The sequence below is a fragment of the Narcine bancroftii genome, chromosome 3, assembly GCF_036971445.1.
Source record: "Narcine bancroftii isolate sNarBan1 chromosome 3, sNarBan1.hap1, whole genome shotgun sequence".
Lineage (NCBI taxonomy): Eukaryota > Metazoa > Chordata > Chondrichthyes > Torpediniformes > Narcinidae > Narcine > Narcine bancroftii.
Window position 1 is genome coordinate 22,342,403 of NC_091471.1, and position 18,646 is coordinate 22,361,048.

Consider the following 18,646-nt stretch of genomic DNA (forward strand, 5'->3'; position numbering starts at 1 on the left):
CCCTCACCTCCATGTACATATCCAACCTTCTCTTAAATGACAGAAGGGACCCTGCTGCAACTATCTCATTCGGATGTTCATTCCATTCTGCCACCAATCGCTGAGTGAAAAAGCCACCTCTAATATTTCTTCTAAAGTGTTGCCCCCTTAACCTTAACTCATGGCCTCTTGTTCCAACCTCCCCTGCCTTCAGGGGAAAGAGTCTGTTTATGTCTAGTCTATCTATTCCTTTCATAATTTTAAATACCTCTGTCAAGTCCCCTCTCAGTCATCTACATTCCAATGAATAAAGTCCCAGTCTCCTTAATCTCTCCCTGTAATCCAGATGCTGTAAACCAGGCAACATCCTGGTAAACCTTCTCTGCACCATCTATAATTTGAAAACCAGAACTGAGCACAGTACTCCAAACCTGGCCTCACCAATGCCTTAAACAGCTGCAGCATCACCTCCCACCTCCTATATACTATGATTTATGAAGACCACCATACCATATGCCTTCTTAACCAGCCTGTCTACATGGGAATCCACCTTCAGTGAACTCTGTACTATAACCCCCAGGTCCCTTTGCTCCTCTGCGTGCCTCAATGCCTTCCCCTTAAGTGTATATGTCCTATTCTGGTTATTTTTACCGAAATGCAACACCTCTCACTTGTCTACATTGAATTCCATTTGCCATCTTTCAGCCCACACTTCCAAACAAACTAAATCCTTCTGTAATCTAAGAAAATCTACCTCACTATCCATCACTCCCCTTATTTTCGTATCATCCACATATTTGCTTACCCAGTTAACCACACCCTCCTCTAAATCATTATTATAAATGATAAACAACAAGGGACCCAGCACCGATCCCTGAGGCACCCCGCTCGTCACAGGCTTCCAACCTGACATACAGTTGTCCAGAAGCAGGAAGGATAAACAGAATAACTCATCTCTTCAGTTCTCTTAACAAAATTCCCAACAAAACCCAGCATTTGGAGGGACACAATGTCTTGCATGTTAGTGATTCAGGAAAAGTTATAAAGGTCAAGGAGCTGAGATAATTGACAAAAGCATATTTTATGGATACCTATATTAAATTGATCAAGGTTTGAGTGTTAACCTACTGTATGTACTCTATATCAAAATAAAACCAAAAAATGCTGTGGGCTTGTACAGATGTCGTCATGAAACTTATTATGAAGAAGTTGAAAAAGGGAAGGGAAGAGTTAGTGGTGGATTACATGACAGTAACAGCAGGGTACAAATTGGTAAACAAGCTAATTAGACTTTGGTGTTCTGTTGAAACCAGGATCAATACCATCATTAATATATCAGGCCAGAAAATGGATCTGTAAAATTCTAAACGGTGCAGGATGAGTGATGACCTGATAGAGATGTACACAATGATGAGAAGCATTGATTGCGTTGATGGCTATTAATTCAAGCAAGTTTCTTCATCTGAGAAAGGGTGTTATTCTGGACAGACATCATTGCATATTGCTCAGATCAAGATGTTCAATTTCATTCAAACCAGAAAATGCCTTTCTTTTTTCTAATTCTGCTTTTGCCTTTCTAGTTTTCTTAGTTTGATATTTTATTATTTTTCAGATCAGAACCGTTTAAGTCCTCCAATGGCACAATCAGCAATGAACTCACTTGGTTATTTCTTACCTTCAACTGCCTAAGGAGGCCAAACTGTTGAACAAAGATGGAACCCTCGGAATGTGTTATCTCAACCAGCTCATTAGTTTTGGCAAAGCTCTCAGATAGCTGGGCTGATCTTGATGTTGGTATTTCGGCTGAGATTATCATGATTGTGTAAGGTGGACTAGATACACAAGGTAAAATAAACATTGGCAGATATTCAAACAGTTTGTTTATAATGCTCAGCAAGATTTTCTTCCAATCAAAACTAATGATTTAATGAGAGGTTAACAAATTGAAAAGTATGATCTACAAGGTAGCAAGGGCTAGTAGTAGGCCAAAGAACTGGGGTTTTTTTCGCATGATGAGCAGACCAAAAAGCTCATAAGAACAGAGACGAATTTTGAGTGAAACTTGCACATTGTATAAAATCAAATTGCAAAAGTTTCTATTGAAATCGTCATGAATATAAATGGGAAGATGGCATCTTTAGAGCAAGGTTGGTGAATTAGTAATAGGAAAAACAGAGAAAATGTTGAATATGTTTTCTGATCTTGTCTTCACTGTGGAAGACATCGGAAGTGATCATTTCAAATAACATGGTAAAACCAGGATTGAGGTAGAACAGGTATTTAGGAATATAGATACATAATTCCCTGAAAGTGGGGTCAAAGGTACATAGGATTTTAAAGAGAATCTTTGGAATATTTTCCTTCATAAATATACGAATTAAGTCCAGGAGTTGCAATGTTATGATGTTGTCTAAGAGATTGATGAGGCCAAATTTGGAGTATTGTGTGCAGTTTTCAGCACCCAACTACAAGAAAGATATCAACAAGATTGAAAGAGTGTGGGGAAATTTACAAGGATGTTGCTGGAACTGAGCTACATGGAAAGATTAAACAGGTTAGGACTTTATTCCCTGGAGGGCAGAAAAATGAGGGGAGATTTGCTAGAGGTACAGTATATAAAATTTTGATGGGTGCAGATAAAGTAAATTCAAGCAGACTTTTTCCACTGAGGTTAGATGAAATAAAAATGAGGAGGTATGAACTAAGGGTAAAAGGGGAAAAGGTTCGAGGGAACATGAGGGGGAACTTCACAGAGGGTGGTGGGAGTGTGGAACAAGCTTCCAGTTGTATTGGTAAATGCAGGCTGAATTTTGATGTGTAAGGAAAGCATGGATGGGACAGATATAGAGGGATATGCTCTGGATGCAGGTCACTAGGACTAGGTATAATACTATTTTGGCACAGACTAGAAGTTTTCTATGGTTCGATAGCTACAAAATTAACAATCATGAAGAGACACATCCCAATCATTCCGTACTCTCCCAGAGTATTTCCTGATATCTTTGGCTTGGCTTCGCGGACGAAGATTTATGGAGGGGGTAAAAAGTCCACGTCAGCTGCAGGCTCGTTTGTGGCTGACAAGTCCGATGCGGGACAGGCAGACACGATTGCAGCGGTTGCAAGGGAAAATTGGTTGGTTGGGGTTGGGTGTTGGGTTTTTCCTCCTTTGCCTTTTGTCAGTGAGGTGGGCTCTGCGGTCTTCTTCAAAGGAGGTTGCTGCCCGCCAAACTGTGAGGCGCCAAGATGCACGGTTTGAGGCGTTATCAGCCCACTGGCGGTGGTCAATGTGGCAGGCACCAAGAGATTTCTTTAGGCAGTCCTTGTACCTTTTCTTTGGTGCACCTCTGTCACGGTGGCCAGTGGAGAGCTCGCCATATAACACGATCTTGGGAAGGCGATGGTCCTCCATTCTGGAGACGTGACCCATCCAGCGCAGCTGGATCTTCAGCAGCGTGGACTCGATGCTGTCGACCTCTGCCATCTCGAGTACTTCGACGTTAGGGGTGTAAGCGCTCCAATGGATGTTGAGGATGGAGCGGAGACAACGCTGGTGGAAGCGTTCTAGGAGCCGTAGGTGGTGCCGGTAGAGGACCCATGATTCGGAGTCGAACAGGAGTGTGGGTATGACAACGGCTCTGTATACGCTTATCTTTGTGAGGTTTTTCAGTTGGTTGTTTTTCCAGACTCTTTTGTGTAGTCTTCCAAAGGCGCTATTTGCCTTGGCGAGTCTGTTGTCTATCTCATTGTCGATCCTTGCATCTGATGAAATGGTGCAGCCGAGATAGGTAAACTGGTTGACCGTTTTGAGTTTTGTGTGCCCGATGGAAATGTGGGGGGGCTGGTAGTCATGGTGGGGAGATGGCTGATGGAGGACCTCAGTTTTCTTCAGGCTGACTTCCAGGCCAAACATTTTGGCAGTTTCCGCAAAGCAGGACGTCAAGCGCCGAAGAGCTGGCTCTGAATGGGCAACTAAAGCGGCATCATCTGCAAAGAGTAGTTCACGGACAAGTTTCTCTTGTGTCTTGGTGTGAGCTTGCAGACGCCTCAGATTGAAGAGACTGCCATCCGTGCGGTACCGGATGTAAACAGCGTCTTCATTGTTGGGGTCTTTCATGGCTTGGTTCAGCATCATGCTGAAGAAGATTGAAAAGAGGGTTGGTGCGAGAACACAGCCTTGCTTCACGCCATTGTTTATGGAGAAGGGTTCAGAGAGCTCATTGCTGTATCTGACCCGACCTTATTGGTTTTCGTGCAGTTGGATAATCATGTTGAGGAACTTTGGGGGACATCCGATGCGCTCTAGTATTTGCCAAAGCCCTTTCCTGCTCACGGTGTCGAAGGCTTTGGTGAGGTCAACAAAGGTGATGTAGAGTCCTTTGTTTTGTTCTCTGCACTTTTCTTGGAGCTGTCTGAGGGCAAAGACCATGTCAGTGGTTCCTCTGTTTGCGCGAAAGCCGCACTGTGATTCTGGGAGAATATTCTCGGCGACACTAGGTATTATTCTATTTAGTAGAATCCTAGCGAAGATTTTGCCTGCAATGGAGAGCAACGTGATTCCCCTGTAGTTTGAGCAGTCTGATTTCTTGCCTTTGTTTTTGTACAGGGTGATGATGGTGGCATCACGAAGATCCTGAGGCAGTTTACCTTGGTCCCAACAAAGCTTGAAAAACTCATGCAGTTTGGCATGCAGAGTTTTGCCGCCAGCCTTCCAGACTTCTGGGGGGATTCCATCCATACCTGCTGCTTTGCCACTTTTCAGTTGTTCGATTGCCTTATATGTCTCATCCAGGGTGGGAACCTCATCCAGCTCTAGCCTTAGGGGCTGTTGAGGGAGCTGGAGCAGGGCGGAATCTTGGACTGAGCGGTTGGCACTGAAAAGAGATTGGAAGTGTTCTGACCATCGGTTGAGGATGGAGATCTTGTCGCTGAGGAGGACTTTGCCGTCTGAGCTGCGCAGCGGGCTTTGGACTTGGGGTGAGGGGCCGTACACAGCCTTTAGAGCCTCGTAGAAACCCCTGAAGTCGCCAATGTCCGCGCTGAGCTGGGTTCGTTTGGCGAGGCTAGTCCACCACTCATTTTGGATCTCCCGGAGTTTGCGCTGAAGATGGCTGCATGCGCGACGGAAGGCTTGTTTCTTCTCTGGACAGGACGGCTTTGTAAGGTGAGCCTGGTGGGCAGCTCGCTTCTTTGCCAGCAGCTCCTGGATTTCCTGGCTGTTTTCGTCAAACCAGTCCTTGTTTTTCCTGGAGGAGAAGCCCAGTACCTCTTCAGTGGATTGCAGTATGGTAGTCTTCAACTGATCCCAGAGGGTTTCAGGGGACGGGTCCGTGAGGCGGGTTGCAACGTCGAGCTTTGCTTTGAGGTTTGCCTGGAAGTTTCCTCTCGCTTCGTCTGACTGCAGGTTTCCAACATTGAACCTCTTTCTGGGGGCTTTATTGTTCCTGGGCTTTGGCTTGAAGTGAAGGTTGAGCTTGCAGCGAACCAGCCGGTGGTCAGTGTGGCATTCCGCGCTAGGCATGACCCTGGTGTGGAGCACATCTCGTTTGTCACTTTCTCGCACCAGGATGTAGTCCAGGAGGTGCCAGTGTTTGGATCGGGGATGCATCCAGGTGGTCTTAACGCTGTCCCTCTGCTGAAAAAGGGTGTTTGTAATGACAAGTCGCTGTTCTGCGCAGAGCTACAACAGGAGGCGCCCATTGTCGTTGCACTTGCCGACGCCATGCTTGCCCAGGATTCCTGGCCAGGTTTCTGAGTCTTTGCCGACACGAGCGTTGAAGTCGCCCAGGATGACAACCTTGTCGGCTGTAGGGGTACGTTGGATGAGGTTGCGCAGGTCGGTGTAGAACTTGTTCTTTTCTGCTGGTTCCGCCTGGAGGGTTGGAGCATAGACACTGATGAGGGTGATGTGATGCTTGTTTTGAAGTGGGAGTCGCATGGACATGATTCGGTCCGAGAGGCCTGTCGGAAGGTTTTCGAGTTTGGAGGCAATGAGGCTCTTGACCATGAAGCCTACACCAGATAGGCGTCGTTCATCCGAAGGCTTGCCAGACCAGTAGAGTGTGTAGCCCGCGCCGCGTTCTTGGAGGCTGCCTACATCTGCCAGGCGGACTTCACTGAGAGCGGCTATGTCGATGTCAAGTCTGAGGAGTTCATGTGCAATGAGGGCAGACCGACGTTCAGGTCGGTGGCTGTCAGCTTTGTCTAGCATGGTTCTGATGTTCCAGCATGCTAGCTTGAGTTTGTGAGCATCTTTTGAGGGGGAGGACGTGGAGGGGGAGGACGTGGAGGGGGAGGACGTGGACCTGTCCTCGGGCCTGCGCAAAGGAGCTTTTAGGTGGAGTGCAGTGCGCGCAGTACTGGCCCCACCCTTTCCACCCATGGTTCGTGTGCCGTGGCCAAGCAAGCTGGGACGTGGCAGCGAGGTCCTTGGGTCGTAGGTTTTATATCGGAGTGGCCTTCTCCTATGCAGGTTTCTTACCCGGGCTGGAGGGGCCTGCCTCCCCTCCTAGGTCGGTCCATACTGCCCGGACCGGGGCCGAGGCCGCCGCAGTTCACCCTGTGCCTGGATTGGGGCCGCCGCCTCCCACTCTCTGCCCGGATCGGGGCCTTCGCCTGGCCCACTCGACCGAGGCCGGAGCCGCCGTCTCCCCCTTGCTCCTGCCCGGATCGGGGCCGCCGCCGTCTACCCTTCGCCTGGACCGGGGCCGGGGCCGGGGCCGCTGCTGCTCTCCCTGTGCCCGGACTGGGGCTGCCGCCTCCCACTCCCTGTCCGGACCGGGGCCTCCGCCTGCCTCACTCGACCGAGGCCGGGGCCGCCGTCTCCCCCTTGCTCCTACCCTTCGCCCGGACCGGGGCCGCTGCTGCTCTCCCTGTGCCTGGACTGGGGCCGCCGCCTCCCACTCCCTGCGCGCGTATGGAGACACGATAATACCACAGTGTTAAAATCTTTACAGAGATCTACAGGATTGACAGTAGCAATCATTAGTCTATACTGGCGTGAGTGAGATACTTATCTGGTCCAAAGCCTGCTAGATTTTTAGGAAGGTGTTATATCCCTTCCCGAGATTATATGTGACCTTTTCAAGTGAGATGCAGCTCTTCATCTCTGAAGACTACCTCTCCATGAGTAGATGGGAGCCAGACTTCCATGTTACTGATATAACATTAATACATATGTACAAGAAGAAAAAGAAGAGAATAAAACTATTGCAAAATAAGTGAATACATTAGCAGAAGAAAAAATCAGAGCCAACTGATTTCAATATGATATAGTTTTCATTCAAGAGAAATTCATAATTGATATGCAAATTCCTTGTCTGAAAATGATCCAATTCAATTGCAACAGTTAACAAATAACCACACTTCAGTAGTATCTGCCAAGAGGTTTCTTAAGTGGAAATGGAGGAAAAAAATATAATTTAAAACAAAGCAAGTGCATGAAATTGGACCATTCAGCCCAACTTGTCCATGCCAACCAGACAGTAGTATGAAAGGTTCCCCATTAAAAATGCATGTCCACCTTAAAACCATCTTAAATTTTCTTAGTAAAGTCAGCAACAATTTGTCAAAGTGTTTCCAATTTTTGTTGGATCAATTGTGATCCAAATGACATCTCTCTTCGTTCTGATATAACACCTGAACTGGAAAGGTGACATGCTTCATCGTCATTATTCTCTGCCAGTTTGTCAAATTAAATTCATTAATAATCTAGTGTCTCTGAGGGAAATAATTCCTATTTTTATTTATGGTCTGATGGAGGCAATCAAAATAATTTGTTTTTTTTTCTGATGATGCATTTCTTTTAATGCCCCAGTTAATATCTGCTACCTCCATTGCCATTGCTTTTCATCAGTGGAAGAGATGGTATATCTCTGATATGGTCTACAAAAATATTGGTCAGTGAGAAGTGCAGGTCATTCTCGTTTTGGGGAAATGTTACTGAGGTATTTCTTTATCAGGAATATCAACTCTCTTCTTGACAAATATTCAGTTATTAGTTGGTAATAATATACTTTGAGATGATTGTGATTTGGATACAAGTTCTACTTGTCACCATAAGCAAGATCAGTATTCTCTAAAGCCAACCGCTGCTCTGACAGGCAGCAGAGAAGAACCATGCCAAGCATTTAATTTAATGTGGCAAAACCCTGCAGAGAAATTGCTTCATACAGATAGTTGCATCTTTGTTGTATTGAGAAAATACAAGAATTCACAAAATTCAAACTTAATGCAATCTCTTGAGATTTTTCCTTGTTTATTCCAAATAGATAATTTGTTGTACTTGATATCATAACATCTTCTACCAGATGGGAAACAAATTATTTTTACAATTTTTTTTCCCATAGCAACAGATGTATCTCAAAAGGAAACTATCATGCTTTCAAAATTCATCCAGGAAACATTTGTTTCATTGGCAAATCTGCTCTGAAGTGCACAAACATAAAGTTTGTACCTATTTCTTTAGGGAGGCAATACCAAAAGCATTAAAATAATTTGAATTGGGAGACCCTAGACGTCCTCATTTTTTTCTTATGCTGAGGAAATGTAACTCCAGAGTGCGTAATATTTTGTTTGGAACAGGATCTTCAGATGAAGCTAATCTCATTGCAGAGTGGGAAAGACAGTTAACATTTGCTCGAAAGGTGACAGGACATTTGTACAAATGATGCCCAAACCCAAGCAGGATGGATGGAGATAAAATGCTCCTAAACATAAGCTAATGAAACTTTGGGTTAAAATTGCTGTTCCTATTGGTTCATATGGATTGCTGTCCTGGAATTTTACTCTTCTCATTCTGCCAGTTTGCAACCACTGGGTTTTCTATGAGCACAGTAAAGCCTCCAAGGCCAGTTAAAAGAGAAACATCCTGCTTCAATAACATATTCAAATTCCAGTTCAAAAGCCAAATCTTGCTAATTCTAGAAATGTAAAATAAAAACTAAGTTCTGGAAATAATCAGCAGGTCAGGCAGCATTTGTGGATATAGTTTAAGAAATAATATTGAAATATTTGAACAAATATGGGAGCCATACATGAAACACAATAGAGAAAATCTACCGGGGACATTCACTACCTAAATTAACGAAAGGAGAAGGAAATGAGAAGAATTGACTCAGTGGAATTTCTTGTTTATTTTTATTGAATGAAAACATTGTTTGACTGGTTTAATGTATCTTAGATTTTGTACTGTAAATGGACGGGAGGGGAGGTAGGGAGGGTGGGATTGGAGGAGGGGGGGAGAAAATGACACTGTATATATTTGAAAAGGAAAATGTATGTATCTTGATCAATGTGGTTTATGGTGTGAAAAATAAAAAATTGAAAAAAAAAGATTTTAGGTTCTGACCTTTCATCAACACTTGGAACATTTAGAAAACAAGCATTTTATATTTTCAGTATTTATATAAAAATACCAAGATGCCAGGTGGAAGAGTATTGGTTATCTATTCCCTATCATAATAATACCCTCAAGTTAACAGATTGGAGCCACCTTCCCTGTAATCCATATCATAGTATTTGTTGCCATGCACAGAAAGAATGATATTCTATTCAAAGATGGTATCTAAACACAGATGGCTAACAGGAAATAGCCTTAATGTTTTGTCCCCATTATAATGCAACTGATGATTCACACATTATCTGCAATAGATATAAGATTTAGCAGATGGTTCTCGCAAACATAAGAATATAAGAAATAGGAGCAGAAGTAGGCCATCCACCCCATCAACTCTGCTCTACTATTTAATGAAATCATGGCTGATCTGATGAAAGGGTCATCTCCACCTACCTGCCTTTTCCCCATATCCCTTAATTCCCTTACTATGTAAAAATCTATCCAATCTTGTTTTAAATATATTTCCTGTGATCAGGATTAGGGTTTAAATCCCACATTGTCTGTGAGGAATGGGTGTGTTCTACCTGTGTTTGCATAGGTTTTCCCTGGGGGTCTCCGGTTTCCTCCAACCTTTTGAAATGTAGCGGTAGTATAGGTTAATTGGGTGTAAATTGGGCGGCATGGACACATGGGTCGAAATGGCCTGTTATGGTGATTGAGAATTGCTAGATGACACAAACAAAATTGTACCCTTTTGTCTTAAGATCCTATTTATTGGGTCAAACTCATGCTTATATTTAAACAACGTGGTGCTTATATCAGGGTAAAAAGAAATACTTTCCTCCTCTACCTCCAACGGTCCTCCTTAGCACCCATAACCGCCATTCTTAATATTCTTTTCCTGTCCCAGTATCACAAGAGGTAAACTAGGAAAATTTTGTTTTGCGTAATCCAGCCACTCTCAAGGTTATTTTGCCGGGTAGAGAAAGAAAATTTATGTCAGACATTAATAAAGTTAAAGAAAATGTTAATAGTTTACCAGAGATTAGAAAGTTAACTAATAATACTTAACATGTTGAATGGACTGTAAATAATTTTAATTTTTTTTCTTCTGCTAATGTATTCACTTATTTTGCAATAGTTTTATTCTCTTTTTTTTCTTCTTGTGCATATGTATTAATGTTATATCAGGAAATACTCTGGGAGAGTACGGAATGATTGGGATGTGTCTGTCACTGTATCATGTCTGTCACTGTATCACGTGTGGATGGATGCAATAAGCACAGCCCGGTGGATGGAGGAGGGTGGTGTTATTTTCCACCATCTGAACACCACTAATATAATAAGAAGGGAGGGAATTTACTACTCTTTGTATCTTTAATCTTTCCTTTTTCTTTTCTTTCTATTTCTGTTTTGTCCAGAGGTAAATACCCTGCTCCCAGGGGCAGGAATTGATGGATCTTTGGGAGGGTGAATATGGGGGGCAGGGGCAGGAGGAAATACATTTGGTAATGACCTTTGGGGTAATGAGTAATAGTCTAAAATATGCCAGCTTTAATATTAACAATTTAAATGGCCTGGCAAAAAGAAAAAGAGTACTGGGTTGACCTGGCCTTGCTTCAAGAAACCCATTTAACAGAACAAAAACAGTAATAATTAAAGGGATGATGGGCTGGCCAAATTATAGCTGCTTAATTTGATTCAAAAGCAAAAAGAGTAGCAATTCTGATAGGAAAGATTGCTCCAGTTAGAGTCCATTATGTAGTTGTGGATACTTCAGGTAGGTATATAATAGTACACTGTCCAATATATTCAGAGGCCTGGACCATGATGAATGTATACGTGCCAAATATAGATGATGAAAAGTGTATACAAAATCAATTTTGAAATTGGCAGAAGGACAGCAAAATATTTTAATTGGTAGAGATTTTAACTTTTGTCTGGATATAGTTCTAGGTAAGTCAGTAAAAAAAAGTAACAAAGACAAAAGCAGCCAAGGCTACTTTGGTATTAATGAGGGAGTTGAATTTAATGGACTCTGGAGGAGACAGAATCCAAGGGAAAGGGATTATTCATTTTACTCAAGGCTACATGATTCCTGCTCTAGCATAGATTTTTTTTAAATTTCAGCCCAATTGGAGGGTAGGATCATGGAAGCTGAATATACATTAAGGCATCTGTCAGATCACTCACACTTGATATTAATAATTGCAATACCATACAAATAAAAGACTGTGTATAGATGGCACCTTAATTATTTGTTATTGAAAAAAAAGAGCGTTTTGTAACTTTATTAGAAGAGAAATTACAATGCTCTGCGAGACTAACTAGAACTCTACTACCGATAATTTCCTTATATGGGATACTCGAAAAGCATATTTGAGAGGACAGATAATTGGTGTACATCAAAGATCAAGAAAGAGTATATGAGGGAGGTGGAAGAATTGGAACAGGAGATTATTGGAAAAGGATCTTCAAGAATTAGTCTCTGAGGAAAAATATAGGATAATTATTAATACAAACCTCAAATATAATACTTTATAAATATATAGAATTGAAAAAAACAATAATAAGAGCTAAGCAAAAGTACTATAAGTTAGGGGAAAGAGCCCATAAGGTCCTCTCCTGGCAGTGGAAAACAGAGAAGGTTTTGAGAATGATCAATCGATTAAAATGGAAACAGGCAAGATTTCTTATATACCACATGAGGTTTTTAAGCAATTTTATAAATCAGAATCATAAGTGGATGATAATGAAATAGAAGAATTCCTGTCAAAATTGGAGCTACCAAATTTAGATTTTGAGGAATGGGGGGAGGGGGGGGGTCTTAATACTCCCTTTACTGAAGCAGAAATAAGGGAAGCACTAGATTCATTACAAGTTAACAGATCTTCAGGGGAGGATGGGTTTTTTCCTGAATTTTATAAAGAGTTTAAGAATCTCTTGATACCCCTATTCATGGAACTGATAGAACAGGTGGTTGAAACACATAACTTCCTGAAATCTTTTCCAATGGCAATAAATATGGTGATACCTAAAAGGGATAGGGATCCATTGAAACCATTATCTTATAGGCCTATTTCATTATTGAATGTGGACTCTAAGGTAATTCCCAAAGCCTTGCCAAAAAGATTGGCAAAGTTTTTGCCAAAATTAACAAACGTGGATCAGACAGGCTTTGTGCAAAAGAGAAAGTCTGCGGACAATGTAAGCAGACTCTGCAGTATAATACAATTGGCACAATCAAGAGGTGACCTAAGTGTTGCTGTGGCCCTGAACGCTGAAAAGACATGACATACTGGAATTGGACATTTTGTTTAAAGTGCTGGAAAGATTTGGGCTCGAGCAAACATTTATAAATTGGATCATGCATTATATTATGAGCCCAAAGCTCATAACCAATGGACACATTCCTCCAGCATTCTCATTAACCACATTTAGTGGGCAGGGATGTCCATTATCTCCAGCTCTCTTAATTTTGGCCATAGAACTGTTGGCAGAAAATATTTGCTAAGATCCAGACATTAAGGGATTCAGGATAAAGCAGGAAGAACATAAAATTAATCTATAGGCAGATGATATGTTGATATATCTGACAGACCCAGCAACTTCATAGGAAACATTGCACGGTAACTGAGAGATTATGGGAAAATCTCAGGATATAAGATAAATTTGGAAAAAAGTGAAATTATTCCACTTAAGAGATAAGATTATAGTCAATATCAAAAATACTCTATTTAAGTGGATGCAAAATGGAATAAAATATCTAATATCTAATAACTTAGAGAATTTATATAAATTTAATTATCTCCCCTTGCTCAGGAAAATTAAAGATCTAAACAAGTGGATGACTTTGTGATCGACACTAGTGGGCAGACTTAACTGTATAAAAATTAATGTGATGCCAAGACTTCAATTTTTTTTTCAAACTTTGCCTATGTCACTGCCCCAGAGGTTTTTTCAAGATTTAAATAAATGTTAGAAAGTTTCTTTGGAATGGTAAGGTGGCTAGAGTCTCCATTGAAAAATTAACATGGGATTACACACTGGGAGGATTATGACTCCCAGAGTGTAAAACATACTATTGAGCAGCCCAATTAAAGTTTATATCTTCTCTCTTTGAGGAAGGAGCAAAACCTTCCTGAGAAACAAAATGATTTGCAGAAGGTAGGAGAGGATACCGGGGGATTTTATATATAAATAGGATATTAAATTCATATCTGGAGTAAAAGATGCCCCCTCCCCCATTAAAACAAGCAATTACTGTTTGGCATAAAATAAATCAACAGATTGAATTTGTGGAGTTATCACCAAAAACACCCCTGGCTCAAAACAGATTAATACCATCATTAATGGATAATAACATTCTGGACACCTGATCTCAGAAAGGAATCAAGTGTATTGAGGATTGTTATAAGCACGGGCAGTTCATGTCATTTGAACAGTTAAAAATTAAATATGGTTCATTAAATAATTCTTCCTCTACTATCTTCAATTAAGATCTTATTTAAGGGACAAATTAGATCCACTAATGACCTTACTGAAATTAAGTGACATGAAGACTCTAATTTTAAAGGGGAACATAAAGAAACAAGGGCTACATAAACCATACAGAGATGGAAATCAGACTTGGATATAATAATTAATGTACAAAGCTGGTCCAATTTATGTCAAGACATCTTGACAAATAACATAAATGTAAGATATAGACAGTTGAAATATATTTTTTTACACTAGTAATATTTCACGCTACAAAAATTAAATAAATTAAATCTGAAATATCAGATCAATGTTTTAGGTGCAGCTCGGAGATAGGAGCCTTTCTACATTCAACCTGGTCATGTCCCAAGGTGAGAACCTACTGGTAGATCTAGGAAATTTCTTAGAATAAATTTGAGGAATTCAAGTTCCACAAAATCCAGAATTGTTTTTACCTGGAAATATTGTGAATGTAATACCTACAATGAGGAAGTCCTAGTTCCAAACAGAAATTGGTAAAGTTCACATTGGCGGTGGCCAGGAAGTGTATAGCAGTTACCTGGAAGTCTGATTCCCATCTAGGAATGACATACTGGAACGTGGAAATGCATAGTTCTGTTGACCTTGAGAAAATCACTTATAATCTGAGGAAAAAATATGACATTTTTAAAAATCTGGCAACCATATTTTCAGCACATAGATGCAACTTTTTAGCTATATCCCCTCGCCTCCGAACCCCTTATCCGCACTTCTCTCTCATAGATGCGGTAAAGCTAAATGTTAAAGCCTGCGGGGTAGGTGGTGAAGTCCTGAGAAAACTTTCTCCTTCCTTCCTTTCTTTGCTCCTTACTGCCCTGTTTCCTTTTTTGCTGATTCTAATCTAGTTTTCTCTTTTTACTGTTCCTTTCTTTATCTTTTGGGAGTGTGGTGGGGGGGGGGGGAGGGTGGATGCATGGCTATAGTAAAACATGTAATCAATGATTAATTGACTAATATGAATCTTTGATGGGTACTGTATTTTTTGCTGATCATGTTTGACTTTAGAAACTATAAATAAAATATTCAAAAAAATGTGGAAAATATTCACAAGCTTTTGTTATTAGAGGAGAGTCAGGATAAGCTGGGACTGTTTTCTTGATCTGAAGAAAGCTCATGACACCCTTATAACGGCCTATTAAATTATACAGGTCATAAATAAGGTGGATGGGTCATTGACTTTTAGGGAAGTCTGAAACTAGAGGTCAAAGGTCTCAGATAAGAAGGGATAGATTTAAGGGGAACTGATGGCAGGCTCTTTGTAAAGAGGGTGATGAATATATGAGAAGCTTCAGAGAAAGTGGCAGAATCAGTTACAATCACAACATTGAAAAATCATTTCAATTGGCACATGGATAGGTAAGGAATAGAGCCAGATGGGAATATGCAGGTAAAAGGGTCTAGTTCAGGTTAGCATGGATGAGTTGCTAAGGGTCTGTTTCTGTGCTCTTTATTTCTAGAATTCTAATTTCACTACTACCATTTGTGGTCAGAAAACAACTCTTAACAGAGTTTTAAATCCAGGACCGGTGAGTGCCACAAGGGCTTGAGAGTTTTTTGAATGTTGATGACCATGATCTTGTAAAAGTACGTTAATACAATATTAATGTGATTTATTTTAATGATTGAATAACCTCCTTTGTTAAAGGAAAAAAAAGTCATATTGTTTTCCATTTTTTAATTCCATCTTTAATGTACCAGCAGTTCACAAATCCTCACTCTTTTTAAGGTTATGCCATTGAAAATTGATGTAGCCTGAATATCACATTTGTGACCATTTCTGGGTCAAAGATGATCAACAACATCAATTACATCAAGCAGAAAAAAATCAACTGAGCACTTCTGTCTGTGAATTCCCCTTGTAATCTTGACTTAATTATTGTGGCCAAAGATGCTTGGAATTATGTTTTCTTTCTCATTCAACACTCTGGTTTGCAGGGCAAATCGGACCATGCTCAACCATATGTTTATTCTCAGAAACCTGTGAATTGGTGACAAATATTAAAATTGTTAAATTTGCACCCAGACTAAACAGCCTGCTCAATCACACACTTGCTTCACAATCCCCCACCTGTCCTTGCTAACTTTACATGCTCCTTCAATAATTATGCCTCATCCATTTCGCCTCCTGTCCAATTTCTCTGTCTCACTACCACCCATATTAATTCCAAATACATACTGGTATTTCTGTGAAAGTCTATTCTCTATCACAAGTTAAACTTTTGGTTTGTTAATGCCCTCTAATATTTATATTTCTTTCCAGTAAATCTACATTTTTATACATTTAATTTCCAGCACTTGTCTTACTACAGCCATAACTCTGTGATATTTAACATCATACTTTCTAGGTTGAATTTGGTTCAATTATTCATTCATTTATTTCCCTATGTACTTTGTATTTCCCTTTATATTTGAATAAAGATTGTTTAACAGAGGCATGTCCTGCTCTGATGTTTACTTGCCAAACTCTTTTAACCTTTCTAGTTTAATTTAAATTCTTGTTTTTTCTTTAGTATAGATGCTGCATATGACTAAGCACTAACTGATCCCTTTCATTTGCTTGAGTACTCTTATCAATATGAGATTTACACACCCCACAACCTTGTTTTGTCCTCATCAAAGCCTTCCCGATTTTTTTGTACTATTTCTTCTATTTACAATCTAGTAGTTTAAAGTCTACTCTTTCTACTAGGATTTTTAGCTCCAAGCCTAGATTGGGTATAACCCAGTGTTCCCTGAAATGAATCTTTTAAACACTTCTCCCTCAAATTTGTTTTCACTCTTGTGATCCACTTGCCTTAGAACACTTTGGACAGAGCTCAGAACTTATAACTCAAGTGACTGCCCTTCAGTTTTCCTAGTGAGAACTGGTTCTCTTTAAGCAGGAACTTTTACAGATTTCCAAATTTCAAATTTATTATCAGAGTACCTACATAACATCACATACCACCCTGAGATTCTTCTTTCTGAGGACAAGGCACAATTACCACATATTGGCAGAGCTAAAAAATACTGTACACAACATACACAACTTTTGCTCCTAACATGGATGATAAACATTTGATTTTTCCCCCGTCCTTCTTCAATATAAGATTTCCGTCACCCTGACACCAGGTAATAATACATTCAGGATTCTTTTATTGTCATGCAATATGATGTAATATTAAATGAAATCGCATTTAGTCTGTCATGAGGGTGACAAAGATTTGCCATTAGCAGAAAATGCATGGCCCTCTTTATAGTCAGAGAAAGAGAAGTGAAAGAGTCCCTTCAGAGTCACTGCGTGGATTTGCCTCCAGTGCGCCAATAGCCTCTGCAACCAAACAGACTTCAGTCCAAACCTTTGGCAACCTGAGCTTCAGATCCAAACCTCTGACACAATCAAGAAGCCTTCAGCACCCCAGGCCCCTCGGGAGCTCTTGCCGCCCTCAGCACCATTTGCATCCTAGTTTCGACACCTGGTACCCCTTCAGTCAGCCTCAAGCAGTCTTGTGTGAGACCTTTGACTGCAAGTCACCAGCAGCCTCTGTAGGCTCCTAACTTTAGTAGCCAACACACAAAATGTGCTTTCCTCAACCACAGAGCCCCTCACTGGTCCGCTGCATGGTCATCTCCTCTGCTTCTCCTTCTCAATGATGTGTATTCTCCCCATTATTGGTGCCCTGTGCCAGTCCTCTGCTTGCCTAGAGTCTGCAACCCCTTGAGGCCTATGCCAAACATAGGTGCTACCATCTTGGCTCAGACGCCGCATGACTTTGAAATAAAACACTATCACCTCCTTTAACAGGCGATTTAAAGTCGGTACGGAGCATAGTAGTTCGGCTGGGTGGTAGAACCCTGCGAAGGAGCACTGTGCCTCTGCTCCTTGCTCTCTGTGGGTCCTCACCAGCAATGCTGTTGTTACCAGCTTGGCAAAGTTGCCATTTTTTTAATGGAACCTAACCTTGTTTAAAAAGAACCTGATGCTCCTCAACTGGAAGTATTCCACATTCTCAAATCATTGTGTGCTTCCTATCGCTTTTCCACTCTTGCTGCCTCCTGCTCTATGATGCTCTCTCTTTCCTTTAAAGTATATTAAACACTTGGGCTAGTTTTTTGTGGATCGGTAGTCTCAATTGTTTCTAGATTTCCCTTATACAGTATCAAAACACATCAAAGAATGTGACCAATTTTCCCAGGTAAATTCAGGCCAATTATCACAATACTAATATAACAAAATAATTACAATTTCCTTACAGATTAATAAAACCAAATTATGTATTACTGTAAACGGAAGATCAAAAAAAGGTATAAAGGGAAGATCTTGCAAACAAACTTAACAGTTCTCTTGAATTCTTGTCTGATAAACTGAATATAAAAGGGTATAGGGAGAATTCCTTTGGTACTGCATGTATAGGGAGATATACATTTAGTAGAAATTATGTTTTCTCCTTGGAGTTACAACGTAGATGGTTTGATGATTGACAGAAAATTTACATGTGAAAAATTGGATTGGACAAACTAACACTTACTCAAGTCGTTTGAGAGAACACGAGAAATATGAAATCCTATTTGAACAGAATCATCGTAGGATTAAGTTTTTTACTTGTTTTAATAACATCTGAAGCAAACGAGAGCACATCAAAGTTATTATTTATGTTAAAAATAAAATTAGAAATAAATAAATCAAATTAATATATACATCAGACTTCCAATTAGGCTCATAAATAATAAATCAAACTGTAATATTGACTAAATGTATACTATTTTATGTACAAGATATATAATTATGAATGGATCATATATTTTCAAAATATGAAACTGAGCCAACTGGACTAG

General features: G+C 40.6%; 1 protein-coding gene across 7 annotated transcripts in view; it reads right to left on the reverse strand.

Moving 5' to 3' along the window:
* The window catches only part of LOC138756996 (catenin alpha-2-like), a 667,135-nt gene that overhangs the window by 343,245 nt on the left and 305,244 nt on the right, over positions 1 to 18,646 (reverse strand). Inside the window, exons 8-9 of one of the 7 annotated variants that reach the window (XR_011353261.1) lie at positions 14,352 to 14,436; positions 1,655 to 1,811 (exon numbers count right to left, since the gene is read on the reverse strand). The exons of 4 other annotated variants lie outside the window; for them this stretch is intronic. Coding sequence is in view for 2 of the 3 variants with exons in the window: in XM_069923549.1 (XP_069779650.1) it covers positions 14,371 to 14,436 (66 nt within the window). In the remaining variant the exon portion in view is untranslated. Of the gene's footprint in view, positions 1 to 1,654; positions 1,812 to 14,351; positions 14,437 to 15,506; positions 15,810 to 18,646 lie in introns of those variants that run through there. 2 more of the 7 variants (XM_069923549.1, XM_069923550.1) reach the window with 2 other exon arrangements.